Source organism: Rhipicephalus sanguineus, chromosome 6, assembly GCF_013339695.2.
Source record: "Rhipicephalus sanguineus isolate Rsan-2018 chromosome 6, BIME_Rsan_1.4, whole genome shotgun sequence".
NCBI lineage: Eukaryota > Metazoa > Arthropoda > Arachnida > Ixodida > Ixodidae > Rhipicephalus > Rhipicephalus sanguineus.
Genome location: NC_051181.1, coordinates 19,833,876 through 19,858,507, shown reverse-complemented (window position 1 = coordinate 19,858,507; position 24,632 = coordinate 19,833,876). Strand labels below are relative to the sequence as shown.

The 24,632-nt window shown below is 49.0% G+C and overlaps 1 protein-coding gene across 1 annotated transcript in view; it reads left to right on the top strand.

Moving 5' to 3' along the window:
* Positions 1–22,183, top strand: part of LOC119397127 (thiol S-methyltransferase METTL7B) — a 61,271-nt gene extending 39,088 nt beyond the window's left edge. Inside the window, exon 2 of the mRNA XM_037664567.2 lies at positions 21,953–22,183. Coding sequence (XP_037520495.1) covers positions 21,953–22,183 — 231 coding nt within the window. The remainder of the gene's footprint in view (positions 1–21,952) is intronic.
* The last annotated feature ends 2,449 nt before the right edge of the window (positions 22,184–24,632 follow it).

Here is a 24,632-nt window from a genome sequence, read left to right as displayed (position 1 = left end):
TGCTGCCCGTAAACGACAATGCTGAACACAAACTTGACATCAGCGATTTTACCCAGAGGGCTGAAGAAGCACGTCAGCTGGCACGACACCGCATTCGACAACAGCAGCGCATCGATGCGGACCGATACAACTTGCGGCGAAGAGAAGTCGAGTATGCACCAGGTGACCGAGTATGGATATGGACTCCCGTACGAACCCCTAGCCTCTCCGAAAAGCTTCTTCGTCGTTATTTCGGTCCTTACCGAGTGCTCCGCCGAATTAGCCCCTTCAACTATGAGGTTACGCCAGAAGGACAGGGGAGTTCATCAAGGTGCCGACGTCGCACAGAAACTGTACATGTGGTCAGAATGAAGCCATATTACGACCGGCAGTGAACATTCTCTACTTTGTGCCGAATACCACTATCACCGACGCAGATAACGGCTAACACCGTGTCAACACCCTCGCCGCCATACGCATCGGGACGATGCGTTTGGAGAGGGAATAATGATGCAAGCCATGAAACAGTCTTTAAACTACGCGCGCCCTCCCAGCGGACAACGGCGCCTTCGCCGCGCGCGATCGGATCGCGTGAGATTGTGACCAGAAAAGAAAGGAAGAAGTGAGGAGCCGCTCGATCAAGAGGGAGAACGCTTCTTGTTTTTGACAAGTTAGCCCTCAATAAATAGTTCTCACAAGACTACCTGAATTGTTCGTTACAGTACCAAAATAAACAATTTTATTCTCTCTCTCTCTCGTTAAATCAGCATTTTGGGCATAATCGTTGTTTGAGTTAGAAGTTTTATGTGAAACATAAATTTCAGGTTTAAAAAATTCTTATCGTGGGTTCCTGCAGCAAATACACGTTGATTAAAATTTATGATTGCGGAGTAACGGCAGAGGTAACGTCCGTTACTTTTTTCGGTAACGGTAACGGTAACGCGTTACATTTTTTGTAGGTAACGTAGGGTGGTAACGCGTTCTTTTTTATAGTGTAACGAGTAACGTATTTAGTTACTTTTTTTCAGTAACGCCTACAACATTGTTAATGACTAATCACGCTCTTTTTCTTCGTTCAGCGAACTGGGAGCGCGGAAAAAAACACACAAAGGACGAAGCGAGGAACCACATAAGACGAGCGCTCACTAACAACTGATTTATTTTCCACATCGGAAGGACACACTTACACACAAATTGCGCATGTCAAGAAAAATTATGACGACGGCATGAACAGCATGCGAAGCGTATGATCAAGGCACATGTCTAACGGTTATCTAGGTAGCTCAATTCACAGTCATGCAGTGACAGGGAAGGATGACTTATACATTGATCCGTATTCCTGGAAATGTGATATGCTTCAGATATTTCGCGCGTAGTTTGATGAGGATGCCGGAACAACACAACTGTATTCTCAAACAGAGGTTGGCACTTGCACGAAAAGCAATGTGACGCTAAATGGGAGTAAGGTGTATTCTTCAACGAGCTTTTGTGTTTTCTGAGACGCACGTTCACACATCGGCCGGTTTGGCCAATGTACATACGTCCACAAGAAAGGGGTATCTTATACACCACTCCGGTGTTGCACTTAACAAACTTGTTTACATGCTTCTGGAGGCATCTTCTACCTTTAGATGCATTCTGTGCCCTCCGGTGCACCATTGAACATATACTGCCCAATTTATTGGGTGCAGAAAAAAGGGTGTTAAGTGCAACACCGGAGTGGTATATAAGATACCCCTTTCTTGTGGACGTATGTACATTGGCCAAACCGGCCGATGTGTGAACGTGCGTCTCAGAAAACACAAAAGCTCGTTGAAGAATACACCTTACTCCCATTTAGCGTCACATTGCTTTTCGTGCAAGTGCCAACCTCTGTTTGAGAATAAAGTTGTGTTGTTCCGGCATCCTCATCAAACTACGCGCGAAATATCTGAAGCATATCACATTTCCAGGAATACGGATCAATGTATAAGTCATCCTTCCCTGTCACTGCATGACTGTGAATTGAGCTACCTAGATAACCGTTAGACATGTGCCTTGATCATACGCTTCGCATGCTGTTCATGCCGTCGTCATAATTTTTCTTGACATGCGCAATTTGTGTGTAAATGTGTCCTTCCGATGTGGAAAATAAATCAGTTGTTAGTGAGCGCTCGTCTTATGTGGTTCCTCGCTTCGTCCTTAGTGTTTTTTTTCCGCGCTCCCAGTTCGCTGAACGAAGAAAATGAATTACCAACTGACCCACCTTTCGATCCTCCTGCTAATCACGCTCTTTCAACCAGAAAGGTCATAAAAAACGATAATTTTCGCTATTTGCTGGTTATCGTTCAAGAGAGCTTTGGTCTTCTGCTGGGCCGAGTGAAGGCGAGATTATTATATGCTGAATACTGGGGGGAAACAAAAGCTTGTTGTGTTACAGTGATGTACGCGCGTATCATCGTGAAGGCCCTGTGCGATTGCTGCTCTGTGAAAGAAGGAGAACTTTTGTCTCCTAATGCACATCAAAATGTGTCAAGTTCACACTAGCCGCGTGCCTCCACCGTGCAAAGTCACTATATTTAATAACTTCCGGACCTGCGGACTTTGAGAGAAAGAGAGCGAAAGTAGGACTGACAGTTGTGGACGACTTTGTGCGGATTCATTGTTATGAATGCGGCGTGACGTGAGACGAAAAGACTGCGTGTTTTCAGTTTGTCCGTCGTACCGTTTTTATAAGAGCGAGAATAGTCACAGAAGTATTCGACCAAATGTGGAGCTGGTCGAAACTGCGCAAGAAGGCTAAGAGCCTGTAAAAGAAGGCCTCTGTGCATAAACTGTCAATCACGCAACGCTGATTACAAATGGTGAAAATGAGATTCATATTTTTAAAAAAGCGGCGCACAGAAAGACGAAGACAAAGAAGAGAACCACACGCGCCGCTTTTCTTTAAATATGAACATGCACCAACTCGCCCAACTTTCTATTTTGTGAAAATGAGAAATTGACGGCCACTACCTCGAAGGCTGCAAGCACGACAAAGGCGCTACAGACTTGCACTTGACCCGAACGATCACGTCTATGCCTTCAATGAGTGGGCAATGTGAACTTGACAAATATCTGTCTCTATAGCAACTCGCGCCACCTGCAAGCGCTTTATGTGCAATTACGTACTTCGCAGAAAACGTAGAAACATAGCCTTCAGTGGCTGTTAATCAGGCTCGTAGCCAGGAAGTTTTTTCGGGGGGGGGGGGAGGGAGGGGCACTTGCTGACAACCTTGACTATTTGACAAAAACACCTATTTTCATTATTTAGTTTGGTAAAAACAGCTACTTCATGAAAATTTCGTGGGGTGGGGGTCTAGCCCCCCCCCCCTCCTGGCTACGGGTCTGCTGTTAATATGTTTCTCTTTTTCTTCCAATAACATTCAGAAGAATTGGGCCAGAGGGCGAACTATCTTTATATTTTGTTAAAGGTGAATTAGCCTGAATAACGCTATTTAAAAGTCAACCAAAGGATTTTTATTGTAATCTAGGATATTTTCGGGGGTCAGTCTAGGGATAAAAGGTTGACTTAGGTTGGCATCACTGGTTGGTTGACTGCTCTGAAATGCGGGCTCGACATGCCGAAACTTTCTCCTGCACAGCGCCGAAATCAGCGCCAGCGCAGGCGCGTCCCCTTCCCCTCTCTCCTCTCCTACGGTGCTCCCCTCTTGCGCGCCTGTCGACCGCGTTCCCCGCTCGCCCTGTGAGCATCAACGGCCAGGCTAGAGGGAAGACACGACGCGCGTAGTGTTCCTCTTCGCGTTCCACGACGCGAGGTCGGTAGCATGCCCAACGAACGCCAACGGAACGCGATCGTGCAAGTGCTCCTGCTTCGCACCGCCTCATGGTCCCTTTTTTTTTGCTATATTGAGCGTGAGGAAATTAGCGCAGACACAAGAAACACGACAGACAAGAACGAGTGCTCGTTCTCGTCAGTCGTGTTTCTTTTGTGTCTACGTTAATTTGTTCGCGCTAATTACAGTTATAACGTTGCTACGTAGCCCAACAATTTGTCCTTCTGATGGCCATCGTTTTTTAAGGATTTTTCCGTGGTTTTACGTAGTGTTTTTAAACGGCAAAGTGTCCGTAGTGCCAAATGAAATATTTTTCACAATGTGCTTTTTGGATCACAAAGGAAAATCTAAACATGGCAAACCTTGTTGATCTCCAGTTGCTGAACATAGCGACTCGGGGTTGCTCGTTCGCTTTAGTTGGCACTGAAGCTGCGGTTGTTGTGGCAGATTTCGTGATCATAACCTTCCTGGCCTTCGCGAGAATGAGTGCGTATTCAAGCAGCAATCTTTGTTGCCTTCGGTTAGCTCTGTGGTGCGATACCTCGCTGTCTATCTCTCGGCGCTTCGAGTTTGGTTCAAAGGCGGGCTTGTGGTGGAATAGCAGGGACGCAAACTTTCTTTAGTTTGACGCCAACAGAGAATCAACACGACCGTTCAGTTTGAACGAAGACTGCTTCTTTATTCGTTCACAGCGCTCTCGTAGTGAGGGAAAGGAAAACAGAAACACAAGTACAGGCAAAAGAATTTTCTCTGCAGGAAAACCCAGGGGGCGCTCGTCCAGTGTGGATGTGCGAACACGTCGGCTCCCGTTTGTGCAAGCGTTCTGGCACGGATTTTTTGCCTCAAACAGCAAGAACTGTGCATCATTCGACGCCGCCTGTTGCAGTGAACCAGCGGATACCAAAATCTTACCGGTGGGTGAAATGTTTGGACTTCCCCAGTACTTTTTACCCCACGCCACGCAGACGCCTAGTGCGTCGACGCGTTTTTCGGGTTCTGCAACAGCGTCGCGACGACGCTTAACGCGTCGTCGATCTAGAAAATGGACTCCAACCTCAATGTGTCGGTTGTACAAGGCATGGACAACAATCCGGAAGAAGCGGAGTGCGCAGGCTGGATTGAAGCAGCCAGCAAGAAGAAACTTGCCGAGCGGTTGGATTGTAACGCTGGTAAGGCGCCGACGTCAGCAACAGAAAGCGGTAACGGCGGCTCCCGCACTGCCGCCTCACAGAACGTGTTGAGGCCTGTTGTGAAAGCTTCCAGGATCGCAAACCTTCCCAGGGATCACTTTAAGACCATTATACGGCCACGTGGAGGGATGGATGTGAAGAAGACAGACCTTATCGTGAAGCGCTCGCTCGCAAAGGCGGCTTCTCTAAAAGCAGAGCACGTGTTCGACGACACGCAGTGCACGAACCCCTTCCAGAACATTTTCGTCGTTGCCACGCCGTTCGAGGCGAACGCGCGCGCCTGCGCCAGGGTCCAAGAGGTAAGTATGGGCAAGACTGTCATAGGCTTGGTGGCTTACGTGGCTGCGTCGGACGACACATGTAAAAGAGTCATCCGTGGAATCAATGTGGATCTCAGTGACGCAGAACTGACGGAGATGATCGTCAACCGGAGGAACCCCGATGCTCTGGGGGTTCGAAGAATCAAGAAGACACCAACAGTGATCGCGTTGTTTAACGGACAAAAAGTCCCCTAGTACGTCTTGCGTGATAGTGTTCGATACCCTTGCTCCTTGTTTCGCAGGCAAGTGGACGTGTGCTATGCGTGTCGTGATCTGGGCCACAGGTCCGATGTTTGCCCCAAGGGCGAAGACCACAAGAAATGCCGCGGATGCGGCGTGCAGTCACCATCACCGGATCATCAGTGTGATCCCACGTGTGCCATCTGTGGCGGAGCGCACCGAACGGCGGATCGCAAGTGCAGAAAGCACTTCCAGGTGCCGTACATCGTGCGCCAACGACGGCGGCGGCGCCGCAGGCGCGCCCGGCATGGCTCCGACACAGCTGGTGGCGAAGAAGCAATGACGGAAGAGGAATCCTTCTCCAGCACACATCGCAGCAGATCGGCATCAAGAGGGTGCTCTCGCTCCAGAGGGCGTGACAAGGGCAGCAGCCGCTCCCTTTCGAGAGGACGATCGGGTTCGAAGGACCGAGTCCAGAAGCAAATGTCGTGGAACAATGCGAGGATGAACATCCCAAGCGGCAAAGAGGTAACGCAGGGCATTTCTCCAGAACAAAACAGAGAACAATCAGAGATTTTAATGCTTCGTAAAGAAAATGGAGAGCTAAAGAAGCACTGCGAACGCTGAGGTCCGAGTTCGAGCTCTTCCGTAACTCGCGTAAAACCCGCGAAGTGGCCACGGCCATACCGGTTCAAGCAGGAGGGTCGAATAAGCGCAAAGCCGTTCCACCCCCGCCCTCCGCGACCGCGGAAAGCGAGGCAATGCAAAGTGACGAGTCCCCTGCTCAGGTCACTGAGCAAAATGTACTCGCGTCTTTAGCGGCAGTTGAGGAATCGCTCAAGCAGATGAGAGAGGCCTTATCTATTCAATCTAGCACAATCGAGCATATGGACGGGAGCGTCTCCCACCTGGCTCGTCGAGTAGGAATCCTCGAATCTAAAAGGAAAATGATTGACTCTAGCAAATTCAAGACGACCAACACTGGTACGATTGCAAAAGCCGAGATAGCGCAACAGGATTCGGACGCTACGAGTTCGCCGCAGGCTATGCTCCTTCAATAAAATTCAAAATGGCAGGCCAAACCGGAAGCATAATTATGTGGCAGTGGAATTGCGCAAGTTTCTTAAGGCGTAAAGCTGCTCTACTGCAGCTCATCAAAGCACAAGTGTCCGTGCCGCACGTCCTGCTCTTGCAGGAAACCCTTAACGAGAAGGTAGGTCTCGGGCTACCGTTCAGTTAGCCAAAAAGGCGCAAATGGCAGAGGTATCGCCACGTTGGTCAGAAAAGATACCTCCTTTGAGCAGCAAAAAGTCAAAATTTGCGACTCGGATAAGAGATCCGGTCTCGAGGCACAATTAATTGAAATCATTCCCAATGGCAAAATCCGAAGGAACATATTCATTTTTAACCTGTAAAGCCCTCCGTCGGCTTATAAACATAATATCCGCTCACTCATTCATAGGCTCACAAGTGCCGCCAGATCTCACCCTTTAATAGTGGCTGGAGATTTCAACGCTCCCCACCCGTCTTGGGGTTATGTTACAAGGACAAAGAAAGGGGTCAATCTAGTTGCAGCCAGTGTAGACTTAAACCTAACGCTTATCTCCGACCCGCGTATTCCCACGAGGCTGGGACACTCGGTTGCCAGAGACACGATGCCTGATCTCAGCTTCACTAGAAATGCGGTGGTCCAGTGGCCCATCTTACAGAAGAACTTGGGAAGCGACCACAGCATCATAGAACTCCGGATAGAAATAAGAGCACTCTATAAACATGCAGACTGGGACCTTTTTAGGCAAATAAGAGGTGCAGATGAGTCAGTACACGACACCTTCAGTGAACTTTTTGTACTAGTCCAGAAGGATGTCGCGAAGGCCACCAAAGAAATAGTCACAGAATTTGATTCCCCGGGGATGGATGCAAGGTTAGCGCACCTCCTGGACGCCAAACGCTCTCTCATTGAGAGATGGAAAAAACAAAGGCTACGGAAAAAAGATTGCGGAGCTCAGTGGTCACATTGAGGAGCTCTGCTCCGAACTCCATAAACAAAAATAGAAGGACGCCTGCTCGGCTGCGGACGGGAAAATGCACCAAGGAGGCAAATGGACCCTCTTCAAACACCTCCTACACGATGGACAATCCAAAGGCAATCAGAAACTAGCCATAGACCGACTTATTAATAAGGAGAAAACGGCAGGCATCTCAGAAGCCTCCAGTTAAGTTTGATGTCTGGTATCGACAGCGCCTCGATAATCCGAGTGCACGCTGGCAGCGCGAAGGAAGAGCCAGAGTCTGGTTGAAGGCAGCGTTTATTCACCACGACCGTCCGCACGGGCCGCGCCCAGCGAACTCTCCCACTTCCCGTCTTCCAACCGGCATTCCCACTCAGTTGAGAAACAATAATATAAACGCTCTACGTTTCCCCTCTCAGTTGAAAACCCATTAACAAACAGTGTACGTTCCTCCTCTCCTTGCTCTCAGCTAGGAGAAAAGGAATCCGCGCGACGCTCTCCTTCCTCAGAACCACCCGCGTTGGCCATTACTGCCGACGGACGTAACCCGATATCCCTCTTCGGGCATCGCTTGTCCTCCTCTGTCGCTGCGGCCACGTGGCCTGGACCTCGGCGCCCGCCTGACCGTTTCGAGAATCCGCTGCGGCGGTTAGCTTCCCCGACACAAACTCTCCAAGGAAACCCGCCACAGCTTTCGAGCCATGCATCTCTTCCGACGACCCCCTGTAGTGTCACCGCCATGTGTCCGCATCCCCTGCGGTTTAACAGCTCGCAAACAACGAGCAGCACCCCGCTCACATATTCTGAGGCGCTCACACTCTCTGAGACTGACTCCTCCCCCCTCAAGAACGTTACTGGATACTCGTTGTCCATGTAACATGAAAAAAAGAAAAACGCCTTCTTTTCAACAACCAGAAAAACACAGAACAGAAACGAGTAGACACACAAAAAAGAACTAAACCACTAAACAAAAAAGCAAACGCATAGTGGCCTCTTAACTACAAACACTTGCCGGTTCCCTCGTTGCCCGCAAGGTCCCAGCATCGCGACCCGCGGACATATAACTAAACGTTGCACTGAAACAAAACACATCACACATCACGCAATTGTCCAAACATGTGAGACACGTTTCGAACTCTCTCTGGTTCAGCAAGCACTCTCATTGGGAGCTAGTGACACCTTGTAACCCAACAACACCTGTTCTATCAACGCACTGTATCATGCACTCTACTAAAACTACATTGTCACGAACTTATCCTAGTCATTTCAGCTACGGTAACGTATACACTCTCAACAACGACAACCCTAACAAGAAAAGAAAACACCCGAAAAGAAAATATCTATCCCAGACGTGCAAGAGTCCTCCTTGAAATCAAACCGGAATAACATGCAAAAACCAACGCTTTACATTAAACAACACATCCAAAAATACATTAGCTAGAACTCACGCACAAATGAACATCACTGCATCATAATAAAAATGGATGCACAACTGCATTTTAGAACAACAATTACATCGCGCACAAAACGTTGTTCACAAAAACAAAGCATACTCGCGACTATCACAACTCCCAATATTACTTCCTAACACTACTGATTACATACGCTGCATATCAAGCAGCCGCGCACACTTGTTCAGGAAGAGCAAGAACGAAAAAAAAATACTCATTCCTGGCTGAGGCGCGAAAGGGCATCCGCCGCCTTGTTGAGCGTTCCCTTTACGTGCACCATTTCCATATCATATTTCTGAAGCGCCAATGCCCAACGCGTGAGCCTTGCACTAGACGGAGCCGAGCGGGCCAGGAAAGTTAGCGGGTCGTGGTCAGTTCTAACTCTGACCTTTGTGCCAAAAAGCCACGTGTCTAAGCTTTCCAATGCCCATACAATCGCGAACGCCTCTCGCTCGATTGTGGACCACTTCTGCTGCGCAGGGTTTAACTTTTTACTTAGGAATGCCACGGGGCGCTCCTTTCCATCTGCCTCCTGAGAAGGACAAGCGCCAACGGCATTCTCTGAGGCGTCCGTGGCTAAGTAAAATTCCTTACCTGGGATTGGTGCAGTTAAACCAGGAACCGACGCGAGGGCCTCCTTCACTGCGTCGAACGCATGCTGTGCCTCTGCGGTCCATGGCAATGTGTTTGGGACTCTTTCGTTAACCCTGTCAATGGTAGTACTAGCCTTGCGTATTCTGGGACGTAGTCTCGGTAATAATTGAGGAGTCCTAGCACGCTCCTCAGTTCTTTCTTTGTTTTAGGTGGTCTGAGCTGCTGGATGGCGCGAACCCTATCCGAGTCAGGAGCATGAACGCCAGAACCCAGCTCATGCCCCAAATACTTAACCCGCGGCTGTGCAAACTTACATTTTGTCGGGTTTACAGTTAACTCTGCTGACTGTATTGCCTGCAGAACAGCGCGCAGGTGGCACATATGGTCCTGCCAGGTCTCTGAGAATACCGCCACATCATCAATGTAGGCGCACGCGTACTGACGGTGGCTCGCAAGTAGCTCATTGGCTATCCGCTGAAACATCGCAGCAGAGTTACGCAGGCCATAAGGCATGACTTTCCACGCATACAAGCCGCTAGGCGTCGCAAAGGCAGTAAGCCCCTGTGATTCCCTACTGAGCGGTATCTGCCAGCATCCCTTGGTCATATCCAAAACAGATATGTACTTTGCCTTTGCTATGGTGTAAAGCAATTCAGTCACATTACCCATAGGGAAGCTGTCAGGCTCCGTTATGGCGTTAAGACTCCGATAATCCACGCACACTCTGATCGAGCCATCCTATTTCGTGGCACAGACAATCGGATGGGCGAAGGAGCTCTGCACCGGGTAGATAAAGTCCCATTCCACCAACTCACTCATCTGACGCTCTGCCTCCGCTCTAAGGGCCAACGGAACTTTGTAGGTGTGTGTTCGCGACCGCTTAGCTCCCGGAACTAGAGTGATTTTGTGCTCTCCCAGCTCATATCGGCCTGGCCTGCTTGACATCACCTCTCGGAAATCAACCAGCACACTACTTAGCTTCTCTTTCTGGGAATCGCTCAGGTTGCTGGCCCTCGTTGCCAACAGGCATTGTTCGCGAAGCTCACTGCCATGCGGTACAGTCTCCAGACTGCCAAATTCTTGCTCGGCCTCAAACACCACCCCCACCGCGTTAGTTCGCGCGTAGCACGGTCTCAACTTATTCGCATGCACAAGTTTCTCAGTGCCCGCCAAATCTACGATCAAGTAGCTGTCAGGACGCCTTCTTTCCTTCACGACTAAAGGACCAAGCCATATCGGTTGCATCTTGCCTCCTGTTGCGCCCTGCATCACAAGTACCTGATCCCCTATGCTGAACTCCTTCTGCCTAGCTCTCAAATTGTATTTCTGCGCATAACTCGTTTGCACCCGAGCGCATCGTTCATTGACAGCCCTCGCGGCCTCACTCAGCATTTCCCAAAGATCTTTAAGATATGCCGCGGCTGGTTTGTTCAATGCTGAGGGCGGTGTCCACTCGCCCGTCCATGATTTGAGCAGGATACTGAGTGGGCCATGAGGTGCCCGGCCATACATGAGTTCGAACGGCGAAACACCTGTGACGTCATGTTCGATTTCCCGGTAAGGCCTCAACAAACAGGGAACATAGCGGTCCCAGTCCTTTCCATGTTCCTCCATCACATAGCGTAACATGCCCTTAAATGTACCATTCCACCGCTCAACAATGCCGTTGTTCTGCGGGTGATCAGGAGTCGCAAAACTCACCACAATTTCTAACCTTTCCATCAATTCTGCAGTCAGTTTCGCTGTAAAATTCGTGCCCTGGTCGCTGCATATTGCCGCGGGTCTTATATTTCATGAGTGTAAGCTTCACCCACAAAGACTGTGGGCAACGCGCTGCGCAGGCCTCGCCGTGATGTGTAGGAAGCTTCGCGATTGTTTTGGAACAATCTGTTAAGATTGCGCGCCGCACGAGAATGTTCCAGCTTTGTCGAGAGATAACGCCGCCAGCAGCGATATCGCTGGAAAGTTCGATAGCGCCTGTATAAAAGCCGACGCGCTTGACTGCTTGTCAGTTGATCGACGGACGACGCCCTGTTCGCCGCTATCATTGTACAGCGTGTATTGCTGTAGTTCTGGTTCTCATTTTCCCGGCCACAAGTTCGGCCAAATAAACAGTTTCATTCTGCAAACGCCGACTGCTGTCTTCGTCGACGTCACGACCACGTGACAATATCAACTCCGGCGTCCCATAACGAGCGAACACCTTGATCAGGGCCTGGCATGTCGCCTTAGCCGTTATGGCACGTAAGGGAATGACCTCTGCCCACCGAGCGTACAGGTCGACTACACTCAAGGCGTATTTATGGCCACGTGAGGAACCAGGCTCCATTGGTCCTAAGCAGTCGAGATAAACGACCTCAAAAGGCTTTTGGGGATGATTGAGGGGCGTTATTGGAACACGGTCGGTTGTCAATATACGTGAGTGCACCTGGCAACCATGGCACGTACGACAGTGACGCTTTACGTCCAAAACCAGTGACGGCCAAAAGAACGCGCTCTTGATGCGTTTCTTCGTCTTTTGCTCAGAAAATTGGCCTCCGCACGGGCTATTATGTGCCAATTCTAACACTTCAGCGCGACGAGGCTTCGGCACCACCAGTTGCAGTTGTTGCTTCCCACCCAATAACTAACTCTCCATGAAACAACAGTCGGCCATGAATGATCATGCCAGGGGTCCCAGCTTTGGCTTGGTGCCATGCATCCGCTAACGAGTCATCGTCTATTTGCTCTTTCGCAAATGAGCTTTCAGTAGGCGGTGTATGCTGCTCATTTTCCTCCGTGTTACTGTCCTGCAAGAGATCCGAGTTAGCGCCTACGTTGGCCACGCTGTCGATGTCCTCTCGATCCTCTGGTGGCAGTTCAACCTCCTCGCGCCCCCTACTCTGTCTGTTTTCATCGCCTTCTCTCTCATTCCCTTGCCCTACACTAACTTCACAGCGCGCGTCGCCTTTAATATCTTTGTTCGACTCCTCACAATCATCAAGCGGCGGAGCGCTATCGGCGCCAGTACGGGCTGCGGACTCTACCCCATTTTCTCTGGCCGAATTGCCCTCTTGCTCCGGTGGTCCCTCCACTAAACCGCACTCGGCGCCCTCGAGGTCCTTCTCCGATTCATATGCGGCGAGACGGAGACTCTCATAGTCATCAGGCGTCATTAGCAGGTCTGCGCTTGTAGCCAATTCAGGCGTCACTGCGCAAAGCAACGGTACGCGCTGGGTAGCATTTCCCAAAGGACACGGCAGGCCAAGAGAAACGTACATAACCTCTGCGGTAACAGCTTGGCCAAATGCGCCCGTAAGGTTCATGGTACTGCTGCTCTGCCCTGGAATTTCAGCTGGCACTTTACTTGCTTTTATTGCGGTGATGTCAGCACCAGAGTCAATGCGAGCTGTGCAGAGAATTTCCCCAACGAAAACCCCTACTCGCGTGTTTCCCAATTGCGTGCTGTTTCTTGTGAGCCCATCCGAGCGTCTCGCGAATAATGCGTTCTCACCTGCGTCTACCTTTTTGGCGGCTATGCGAAAAACTCTGTTCCGAGGGTCGATTCCACGCCGCGAACTACAATCCCTTTGAAAATGTCCCGGTTCTCCGCAAGCGAAACACAGCATGCTGTCAAGGAGCACGTTATTCGCGTACTGTCTGCCTCTGCCCTGAATATGCCGTAACTCTCTTGCCATAGTGTCGTGGTAGCTTGTCACTCTATGTGACGTACTCTCCTCAAAATTTGCTGCCAGCTCGGCTATGTCTTTTGCCTGCAGCCAGCCCTTAATTTCGCCCTGAGTGACGAATGATCTAATGTCAGGCGGCATGAGTTGCTTCAGCCTATCCGCGATAAGCAGAGCCTGCAGCTGTTTGAATGAATTTACCTCCCTGCTGCTTAGATAATAACTGAACATCATTTCCAGTCTCGCTGCTAGCTGGCCCCACGACTCTCCTGCCTCCTTTTTGATGTCTAGGAACCGCCTGCGGTACTCGGCCAGGGTCATCTTCAGCTCCTTAAGTACTTTCTCTTTGAGCTCTTCATAAGAGAGTGTACCACTCACGGACTGGCTGATCACGGACATCCTCATCGTGTCGCTCAGGAAAGGCAGTATCAGAGCGCCCTGCATTTCCTCGGGAATTCTAAGGCTACTCAACGATGTGTCAGCGTTTTTAAACCATTTCGGAATCATGGTGTCGTTCCCCGGCATGGGGTCGAGAACAGCTCTTAACTCTTTCGCGTACATGCCTATCCCGCTAGTCTCACTCCGTGAAGGCGCCGCATCTTGCGATACGCGCGAGAACTTCAACTTCTCTATTTCGAGTTCAAGCTTAAGGGCTTCAATCTTGAGTTTTAACTCGTCGGTACGACCCCATTCATTTACACCGACGCCAGCATCCGAGCTGTTATCCGTGTCGTCCATTTTGCCAAGCTCCCGGAGAGTGCCGGGATGCAAATGTATTCACTCGAGAACCATTACTAGAGAGCTCGAAACGAATCTCACCATGCGAAGTGATGCTTTCCGCCGGCTGCTCCTGTCGCTGCTTGGCTCGACGTCCTCGGAAACCTCGGTTTCGCGAGTGTCCACACTTGGGATGGCGCGGAAGGTCGATGTGGTGATGAAATAAAATAACGGATAAAAAAACGCACCACACTATTGCCGCACCGCAGCAATGTTCCACTGTCTTCTGTGCTACACGCCGACAGATTGTTCCCGACGCCAAGCCACTTCCGTGCTACCGCTGTCGTCCTGGCGAGGCGTCCCTCACCGAAGCGCCGAGTACGTGACGATCGGCACCTGCCGCTTGCAGACGCCTCCCTTCCGTGCTCCCTCAATACGCTGCACGCCCGCAACTCTCGTCGTAGGCTTCTTCAGGCTCGCCCCGAGTGTTCCAACCTCTTCTAACGGGTCTCGGAGGCCAGCCACTTTCCGCGCCTCCTATCGACGGCGCTCAAACGCCTTCCAAGTCAGCCGAGTCGCGCTGATGACGTGAAAGCTCACCTCCAAGGCTCCGGCGTCTTCCTCGCTGTGGCCTCCGTCGATCCTGTCGACTGCGCCAGTTAAGTTTGATGTTTGGTATCGAGAGCCCCTCGATGATCCAAGTGCACGCTGGCAGCGCGAAGGAAGAGCCAGAGTCTGTTTGAAGGCAGCGTTTATTCACCACGACCGTCCGCACGGGCCGCGCCCAGCGAACTCTCCCAGTTCCCGTCTTCCAACCGGCATTCCCACTCAGTTGAGAAACAATCATATAAACGCTCTACGTTTCCCCTCTCAGTTGAAAACCCATTAACAAACAGTGTACGTTCCTCCTCTCCTTGCTCTCAACTAGGAGAAAAGGGTTCCGCGCGATGCTCTCCTTCCTCAGAACCACCCGCGTTGGCCATTACTGCCGACGGACGTAACCCGATATCCCTCTTCGGGCATCGCTTGTCCTCCTCTGTCGCTGCGGCCACGTGGCCTGGACCTCGGCGCCCGCCTGACCGTTTCGAGAATCCGCTGCGGCGGTTAGCTTCCCCGACAGAAACTCTCCAAGCGATAATTCCGGGAAACCCGCCACAGCTTTCGAGCCATGCATCTCTCCCGACGACTCCCTGTAGTGTCAGCGCCATGTGTCCGCATCCCCTGCGACTTAACAGCTCGCAAACAACGAGCAGCATCCCGCTCACATATTCTGAGGCGCTCACACTCTCTGAGACTGACTCCTTCCAATTTCGGATACTTGCCGACAAGTGCCTTCCACATAGCCAGAGCTCAACTTCTGTCCCCCACCAGTATGAGGGTGTGCCTTCCGCAGAGCTGTACGCTCCCTTCTCGGAAGCTGAGATCAGGGAAGGGCTCCATAGCCTAAACGGAAGGTCTGCCCCAGGTCCCGACGGACTTGCAAATCGTGGCTTAAGAAATTCGGATGACAAAGCCATTCAGGCCTTAGTGAACGAGATAAACAGGGTATGGGAGGAGGGCGTCGTACCGGAAAGTTGGAAGAGGGCCACAGTGGTCCTAATCCCCAAGCCAGCTAAATCAACTAGCTTGGATCACCTCCGCCCGATCTCTCTTACTTCTTGCCTTAACAAAGTAGCGGAACATGCAGTACACAACAGGATATCGCGCTACGTCGAGAGGAATGACCTAGTCCCATACAATATGGTAGGTTTCAGGCCATTACTTTCTGCGCAAGATGTCATGCTCCTGCTCAAAACACAGATAATTGACTCTCCAAGCAAAGATGTAAAAGGGGTCCTCGCACCGGACCTCTCTAAAGCCTTCGATACTATCAAACACGACTATATTCTTAAGGAGATATCGGCTATGAACCTGCGAGTTAAATTCTTCTCCTTCGTTGAATCTTTTCTCGAGAGCCGGACGGCGGCAATATAATTGGGACAATCAGTCTCGGAGCCTTTCAAACTCGGACGAAGGGGTGCTCCCCAAGGGGCAGTTATCTCCCCCTTCTCTTCAACATAGCCATGCGCAAGCTGTCGGAAAGCCTTTCAACAATTTCTACTGTCGATCACGCTTTATATGCTGACGACATTAGTCCAGTCAGGTCAAGTTTATTTCTAACAACATCAAGTCGGAGGTCCTTAGGCGAAAGAGAGCCCAAGAACCCGTTCAAGTGCAGCAGGCATTTTGCAAAAATATCGCGTAATTCACTGTACATGCATAGGCCAGAATAAGAGCTTATATCTTTTCCTTTTAGTGAACAAAATAAGCACACAAATGTACATGGGTCACATAAATCTTGTATGCACATGCGCAAAAACAACAATTTTTATACAAAAGAACAAATGCGTAAAACCTGATAACAAAATTCGGCAGATCCCACGTACCGTGGGAGTCGATGTTATGCGAAGCATGCGGCGGGTAGGTGACTGTGGCGTAACTTTTTTTACTGAGCGACACGTTACAAAATGACGCTAAAGATTTGTATAAATTTTATACGCACACTTATATGTGTTGAAGAGCCGCATATGTGTTATATAACCAGTTGTTTACGGTTGGGTAACGCTGCCAATGGCGACGTGGGTATTACCAACACCAGAAGCGGTAAGGTGATAGGTAGTGCTTATACGTGTCCCGAGTACGCACGCACGTTTCACGAACCCGCGTGCATGTGTGCAAGGAGTTCTTGACAGTTTTTGAACAAGGGCATCATCACCGTGATCAGTGAGCACCAGCAGCTGGTCATGACATGTTATATGATGCCGTCGTGATTGTGGTGACGAGGAGTAACGTTGTGTGGTATAGTATAGAGCTGTTGGAATTCGTGGATGCCTCGGTCATTTCGTCGACAAATTGTCTGTCGACAGAGCCGGCGACATGTCGGAACCTGAAGCCACCCTTCGCGTTGGTGAGGTATACTCCGTCGAGTCTGGTAGGGCTGGATAGTGCTACGTAGAGCAACATCAGTGGATGGTGTTTGTCGTATTTGTAGACTACCTGGGCGTATGTGGCCTACGTAGCCTAGTCTACAAAGCGGCTGTCAATCAACCTGGCATCATCCTCGATCAGCATGAGGCCATCGCCCAGCCTCGAAAGAAATGAAGAGGACACTGCGTCATTCTGGTTGACTAAGTGCACTTTACAGTGCAGTGATGTGGATTTCATATGTAACTTTCGTTAATGTATTCCTCCGGGGTCGAGCAACGCTTCAATATAGCTTGCTGAATCATAGGAATACAAACGTAATGTTTATTAGACTGCTATAAAAGCGGATCCAACACTGGAACTACAGACGTTAATCTGATATGACGCCTGTATCGTAGCAGTAGACATTGTAGGAGTATCATATAGTGTTTAATGCTTTCTTGTAAAATTAGATAGCCAGCAGCACAACCACAACTGGCGTTGCACTGCTATTACGCCTGCATAGGCTGTTTTTCCAAAGCAATTTATAGACCTGGCGTGACTCAGTGGTAGAATACCTGATTGGAACGCAGAATGCTTGGGTTCGATTCCTGCTGGAATCCTAATTTTCATTCTTTGCACTCGCTGAGTCAACGCTGCCTGTGTTGGTTTTCCTTAACGCTCTAGCATTTAAGTTAACAATGTCTGTTCTCGCCGCTCCTGGGTAGATATAAACTATCACCTGTGGCGCATACCCGTACACCGCGGCCCGTGGTAAACGGGTATGTGCCGCACATGTCTAGTGGAAAGGGTTTGACGACGTACGCGACAAGATTTTACTGTTATTCATGCCATGACCCGGCAGTCATATTCGTCAAATCCTCTTACCCTCCCATGCAAATTTTGGTCTACACCAAGTTAAGGAGGCGATCATGAGAGCACCCCGACGTAGGCGGCTAGATAGATAGATAGATAGATAGATAGATAGATAGATAGATAGATAGATAGATAGATAGATAGATAGATAGATAGATAGATACGTAGATAGAAACGCTCAAAGTGCCAGAGGTTCGCTAAGAAATGCTTCGCATTTAAAAGATAGTGCTGTTCGAGCAGTTGCTATATGTGTAACAACATACTTCGCACACGTTTCTTGAATTTACGTTCAGGCAGTTCGGAAGTCGATACTAGTTAAATATTTGTTCAATATTGTTGGTACCTGGTAGTGTAGAAGTCACTCTCCGTAACTTGTGCTAGAAAAGGGAACTGGTCTTAGTTGATTTCGAACAGTTTATCGGCAGGAGCTGTCAACTGAATGCTGATGAAGTTTGTATTTCTGAGTATAAAGCATTAGTTTATATGTGTAAAGGTCACTTGCTCTAGTAAGATCGTGATTATAATTATAAAGAGCTGATAAGTACGTAGTTCGCTAGGAAGCCCATAAAATTTTTCAAATATTCTAAGAACTTTTTTTCTGTAATATCTAGTTTGTTGAGGTTCTGAGCAGACGTTTTTGACCATACTAGTGCGCAGCAGGATAACCGAGAATAAAAATGGGCGTAGTATATAGCCTTTTTAAGCCATAATGATACAAGGTCTGATAGCTTATACATGCAGCCTACAGTGTTGCCTAACTCAGAGACAAGTTTTGATACATATGAATTCCATGACATGTTTTTCTCAAACCATACTCCTAGAAATTTTTGCGTTTTAACACATTCCAGCGTGGTGCCATGAAAGCAGAATTTTATTGTAATGCATGGCTTATTAGGAGGCCTAAATATAACATTTTGTTTTACTTGCGTTGAAGTCAAGCTTGTTTTCATGGAGCCACAGTTCCAGATGTCTTAAATAATCAGCTACAGTAACTTGAAGATCGGCCATTGTATAAGCACTGAAAAAGGCATTCGTGTCATCTCCGTACATGACAAGCTTTTCTGTGTATGGGATATTACATGTGTCATCTATATAAAGTATAAATAACAAGGGTCCTAAGATAGAACCTTGTGGAACGCCTTGCTTCAGTTCTGTTTCTGCTGACGCTAAGATTCCGAGTTTAACATATTGTTTTCTATCAGATAAGTAATTCATAATAAGTTTAAGAGCAGCACCACGTAATCCGTAGTCAAATAATTTTTCTTCTAGAATGTCATGTTTTATGCTATCGAAAGCCTTCCTCAGGTCAAGGAACAGTTCAACTGTATATAGTCTTTTTTCAAAGTTATTTAGTATCTTCTCTTTTACGTTTAATAGGGCTAATTCAGTGGACTTTCCTTTCTGGAAACCATACTGAGTAGTGTTTATTATTTGATACTCTGAAAGAAAGTTCCTTAGTCTACAATTTATGGCACTCTCAAATACCTTTGATAGCACTGGCAAAACAGAAATTGGCCTATAATTAGAAATGTCATTCAAGGCACCGCCTTTGTGCACCGGACATACACGCGCAAGCTTGAGTTCAGAGGGGAAGATACCAGAAGCGTACATGCAATTAATAATATGACCCAAGGGCTTCGATATAAGGTCCGCAACGTGCTTCAAGGGCACGTTGCGGACCTTATTGCAATTACAACCTAGTGTCCCGGAGGATTGGAGGCGGCGGACGAACAAGCTCTACAGGAGGCTCTGGACGTTACAGAGTCTTTCCTGGGTGATACGGGACTGGCGCTTTCGCCGGAAAAGTCGAAGCTCCTGCTGTACAGACAGGCTAGACGAGGTGCTAGGGGACTCGCCCCACTAGATCAGGTGCCCATTAGCGTTTTCACCAAGGATGGTCGCATAATTCCTAGAGTCGATTATTTGAAAATTATGGAGCTTTTATTAGACTCTAGGGGATGCAACGCAAAGACTATAGCCCATCTCACCACAAAAACGGAGACCATTCTGAGATTAATTATGCGGGTGTCCAACAACAAGGGCGGCATAGGCGAGGATTTCTTTAGGGCTCACCACGCTTTCCTCATGAACCATGTCATTTACATAGTTTCGGGTCTCAATTGGACCAAAATGGAGAGGGATAAATTGGACACACTCATGCGCAAAGGTGTCAAAAAGATGCTCGGCGTCCCAATCACGACTAGCACAGAAACGCTAATGAAGTTGGGAGTGCACAACACCACTTCGTAATTAATTGAAGCACAAAGGTCAGCACAAATAATTCGGTTATCGAGTTTCAAAACAGCAAGACGACTGCTCGATGCGGCCGGCCTCCATCCGATCTTGAATCAGGAAGAAACTACGCACCTTGATCGTCAAACAAGCAATTCCTTTATTGTTGACCCTCTTCAAAGAAACATTCATCCCCAACACAATAAAGCTCGTAGGTTGGCGAGGGCTAAGGCTTTCATAAAGTGCCTCTCTGGAACAGAGACATTTGTTGACGCGGCGCGCCACGCCAGCGGCAACAAGTTTTCTGTGGCAGTCGTCAATGACGGGAGAACTCCTCTCGGCAGCTTCGGTAAAGACCTCCTTGGTCGATGTAGCAGAACAGGCTGCTGTAGCGCTGCCATTACTGGACACGAAACGCACAATGGTGTATACACCGACTCCCGAGCGGCCGTTAAGGCGTTCGTATCGGGATCAATAGCCACAGAGGCAGCCAGAATTCTCCACAGCAAACCCCCCTCAGACATTATTCATAACATAGTCTGGTTTTCTGCAGCACACATGGGACCAGACGTACTGCCGGGTCACCTGAACCCAAACGAGATAGCCCACGACCGTGCGCGAGGTTTCACAAGCCGCGACGGGGTGGTCTCGGATGAGTTCGGGAGAGCTCGTCCACAGTGATCCTCTCGTTACTTTTCATGAAATAACATCTCATGCATTACAGAGGAGAGCGACAGACTTTTCTCTTTCCCCATTATAAGCTCCGCAGCTCGCAAGCAAGCACGCTCCGCATGCTCCAGACAGGGTCTTACCCCTCTAGGGGCTTTCTGAGCATGCTTCATCCGGATATTGACCCACTTTGCTCAGACTGTGGTGAATTTTGCTCTCTGAATCCCATGCTCTGGCAGTGCCCTGCGTTACAGGATTTTAAAAGAGAAGACTGAACGAGCGGAGAGGCACGACCTCTCTGTTCCAACATGGGACTAGCAACGGCTGGGTGGGGAGCTACCTAGTTGGCCCGCTGCCTCGCCTCTCAGGACCACAATAAAGTTGTTTGTCTCTCTGTCTGCCTGCAGCCCGCACTTGAAGAACACAGGGAGAAAACGCTTTCCCTGTTTTGGGTGACAGTCCATGTGGCTTTCAGTTTTCCTTCACCGGGTGGGCGTGTAGGTCGTAAAAACAATGATATCAAGGACGCTCTACACTCTTCCCGTCGTCCACTCGTCGTCGCTTCAAAATTGCGGGCCGCTGCGGTTGCAACTCCGAAAATGCGTCCCCCCGGTTTGCCCTTCTTCCTCCTTTTCGCCGCGGGGCCTTCCAAATAACGCTCTCCGAAGCGAGGGCAGCTGCTTCCCAATATGCGACAAATACAACAGTGCTTGCGTGTCCATATTATACGACATCAGAAGCGCCTCCGCTAGATATAACCTTGGCCTAACGGGGAATAACAAAGCATTCGAATCATTAGTAAGGCATTAGACTAATGTATTGGGCCAATTGGTGCAAAAGCATGTTACTCAAAGCACGACGACATTAGCTAACACAGCCGTATGACTCAGTGGTGAGGCACAGCTGCTTGTTTACAAGACTAATGGCTCATTTCAGCACAATTCGCATATGTTCCAGAATCTACATCGTAATATGTGTCGCGCATGCAATCGGTTACAGGCAAGAACATTTAGCTGTATAGGGCTGGCGATAACATCCGAGAAAGTTGTGATGCACGAAAGTGTCTTACGCCGGCCGATGTCAATGTAACAGTTTTCAGCCGTTTAAAAACGATCACCGGTAAGGATGGCGAGATACTCTTCACTTTTAACGCTGTGAAAGCGGTTGAGCAATCTTCATTTGAGCAATAAGGCTGTTTTCTAATCACCGGCGCAAGTTTCCGCACCACACAGTCGAGCACATAGAGAACAGGACACAAAACGACGATTGTTTCGCGTGGTGCGATGATAAACCTCTTGTTTCCCTGCAGGTGGAGATGGAGCGCTGGGTCGTCGGCTACGGCGAGGACATGCACGACGTTCCCGACGGCCACTTCGACGCTGTGGTCGTGACGCATCTGCTCTGCTCCGTCCACTGTCCGGAGAAGGTTCTGCAGGAGTGTCGCCGAGTCCTTGTCAAGGTGAATGTCCACAATTATGCCTCCCTGAAATGCTGGCAGTTCACTTTCCGTACCTTGAAAGGGGCAGCAGTTGTTGGATGACGTCGCATCTCAAGTTGTTTACCGCCGGCATTCTCGATTATCATGTCGACAGCTTTCGCTGTGGCTTTCATTGCCGTTCGTTCGCTGAAATGATCACTGTCGTGGTAGATGCCGTTATAGTACTGCCAACGAACCTATACCTCGCTAGCAAAAGCAGCAGACACAAGAACTTTCATTTATCTTTCTATTTAGCAAATTAAAGAAGTTGGCGGTTGTATCCACAAGCACGTCACCTGCTTCGTCGAGGTATCCCTCCCAAAATGATTTTCAGTGCGCACGGCAAGGCCACATTCCACGACAACTGAACGGTACTAAAAGGAAGGGGAAGAAAGATGCTCTCAAGGGGCGGGAAATTTGGATGGCTGGTCGGCACTCTTCACATAACCGTGGAGTCGTGGTCACAGATAGGCTGAGAAGCCCTTGATAACGTCATGTCTCATGCCGTGTCCGACCATTAGGTGGTGAGCGCCACTGAACGTCTTTTTTCCCTCCTCGTATTAGCACCTTTCTTTTTTCTCGTCTGTAGAAAGAAAGATAATTTACATCCTCTTTATTCTTCTCGTCTCTAAACCGCGTGATTACTACGATAAAAGCTAACAAGACGTATTGAATTAAGCAGCAAACTAACGACTCATTGACCTATGTCCACGCTTTATTCCTGGATCGTTTTCTGAGTACCTCCACTGACGCTCAATTCGTTAGACGGCCATCGATAGCGGCGACGACTCATTTTCGCCCGACACAAACGCATGCCGTGCAAGACCAGGCGGGATCGCCAGTCAGCCTCACGAAACAAGCGTGTGAACCGCGTGGACAGCGCTGAGAACCCACCATACCAGTCTCACCATTAAAGATCAGCAAACCCTCGACACCCCGGACATTTTAAATGCGAGGCATTTCTTAGCGAACCTCTGGCACTTTGAGCGTTTCTATCTACGTATCTATCTAGCCGCCTACGTCTGGGCGCTCTCATGATCGCCTCCTTAACTTGGTATAGACCAAAATTTGCATGGGAGGGTAAGAGGATTTGACGAATATGACTGCCAGGTGATGACATAAATAACGTTAAAATCCTGTCGCGTACGTCGTCAAACCCTTTCCACTAGACACGTGCGGCACATGCCCGTTTACCACGGGCCGCGGTGTACGGGTATGCGCCACAGGTGATTGACAGTTTATGTCTACCCAGGAACGGCGAGAACAGACATTGGTAACTTAAATGCTAGAGAGTTAAGTAAAACCAACATCGGCAGCCTTGACACAACGAATGGAAATAATGAAAATTAGGATCCCAGCAGGAATCGAACCCAAGAATTCTGCGTGGCAATCAGGTATTCTACCACTGAGCCACGCCAGGTCTACAAATTGGTTTGGAAAAACAGCCTACGCAGGTGTGATATCGGTGCAACGTCAATTGTGGTTGTGGTGCTGGCTATCTAATTTTACAAGAAAGCAATAAACACTACATGATACTCCTACGATGTGTACTCCTACGATACGGGCGTCATATCAGATTGACGTCTGTAGTTCCAGTGTTGGCTCCGCTTTTATAGCAGTCTAATAATCATTACGTTTGTATTCCTATGATTCAGCAAGCTATATTGAAGCATTGCTCGACCCCGGAGGAATACATTAACGAAAGTTACATATGATATCCACATCACCGCATCGTAAAGTGCATATTTGAAGTCTAAGGCGCGAATAAGACACGGACGAAGAATAGGAACGCACACACGGAGCGCCTTATTCGCGACTTAAACTTCAAATATGTTAAACCAACAAGCCCAATCTGCCATTCTTACATCGTAAAGTGCACTTCGTCCACCAGAACGACGAAGTGTTTCTTCATTTCTAAGAGGCTGGGCGATGGCCTCATGCTGACCGAGGATGATGTCAGATTGATTGACAGCCATTTGTAGACTAGGCTACGTAGGCCACATACGCCCAGGTAGTGTACGAATAGGAAAAACACCATCCACTGATGTTGGTCTACGTAGCACTATCCAGGCCTACCAGCCTCGACGGCCTATGCCTCACCAACGTGGAAGGTGGCTTCAGGTTCCGACATGTCGCCTGCTCTGTCGACAGACAATTTGTCGACGAAATGACCGAGGCATCCACGAATTCCAACAGCTATACTATACCACATACATCAATACATATGGACCCCTCTTCACCACGGTCACGACCGGTTTCTATAACAAGTCATGACCAGCTGCTGGTGCTCACTGATCACGGTGATGATGCCCGTGTTCAAGAACTGTCAAAAAGTTCTTGCACACATGCACACGGGTTCGTGAAACGCGCGTGCGTTCTCGGGACACGTATAAGCACTACATATCAGCTTACCGCTTCTGGTGTTGGTAATACCCACGTTGTCATTGGCAGCGTTACCCAACCGTAAACAATTGCTTATATAACACATATGTGTGTGCGTATAAAATATATA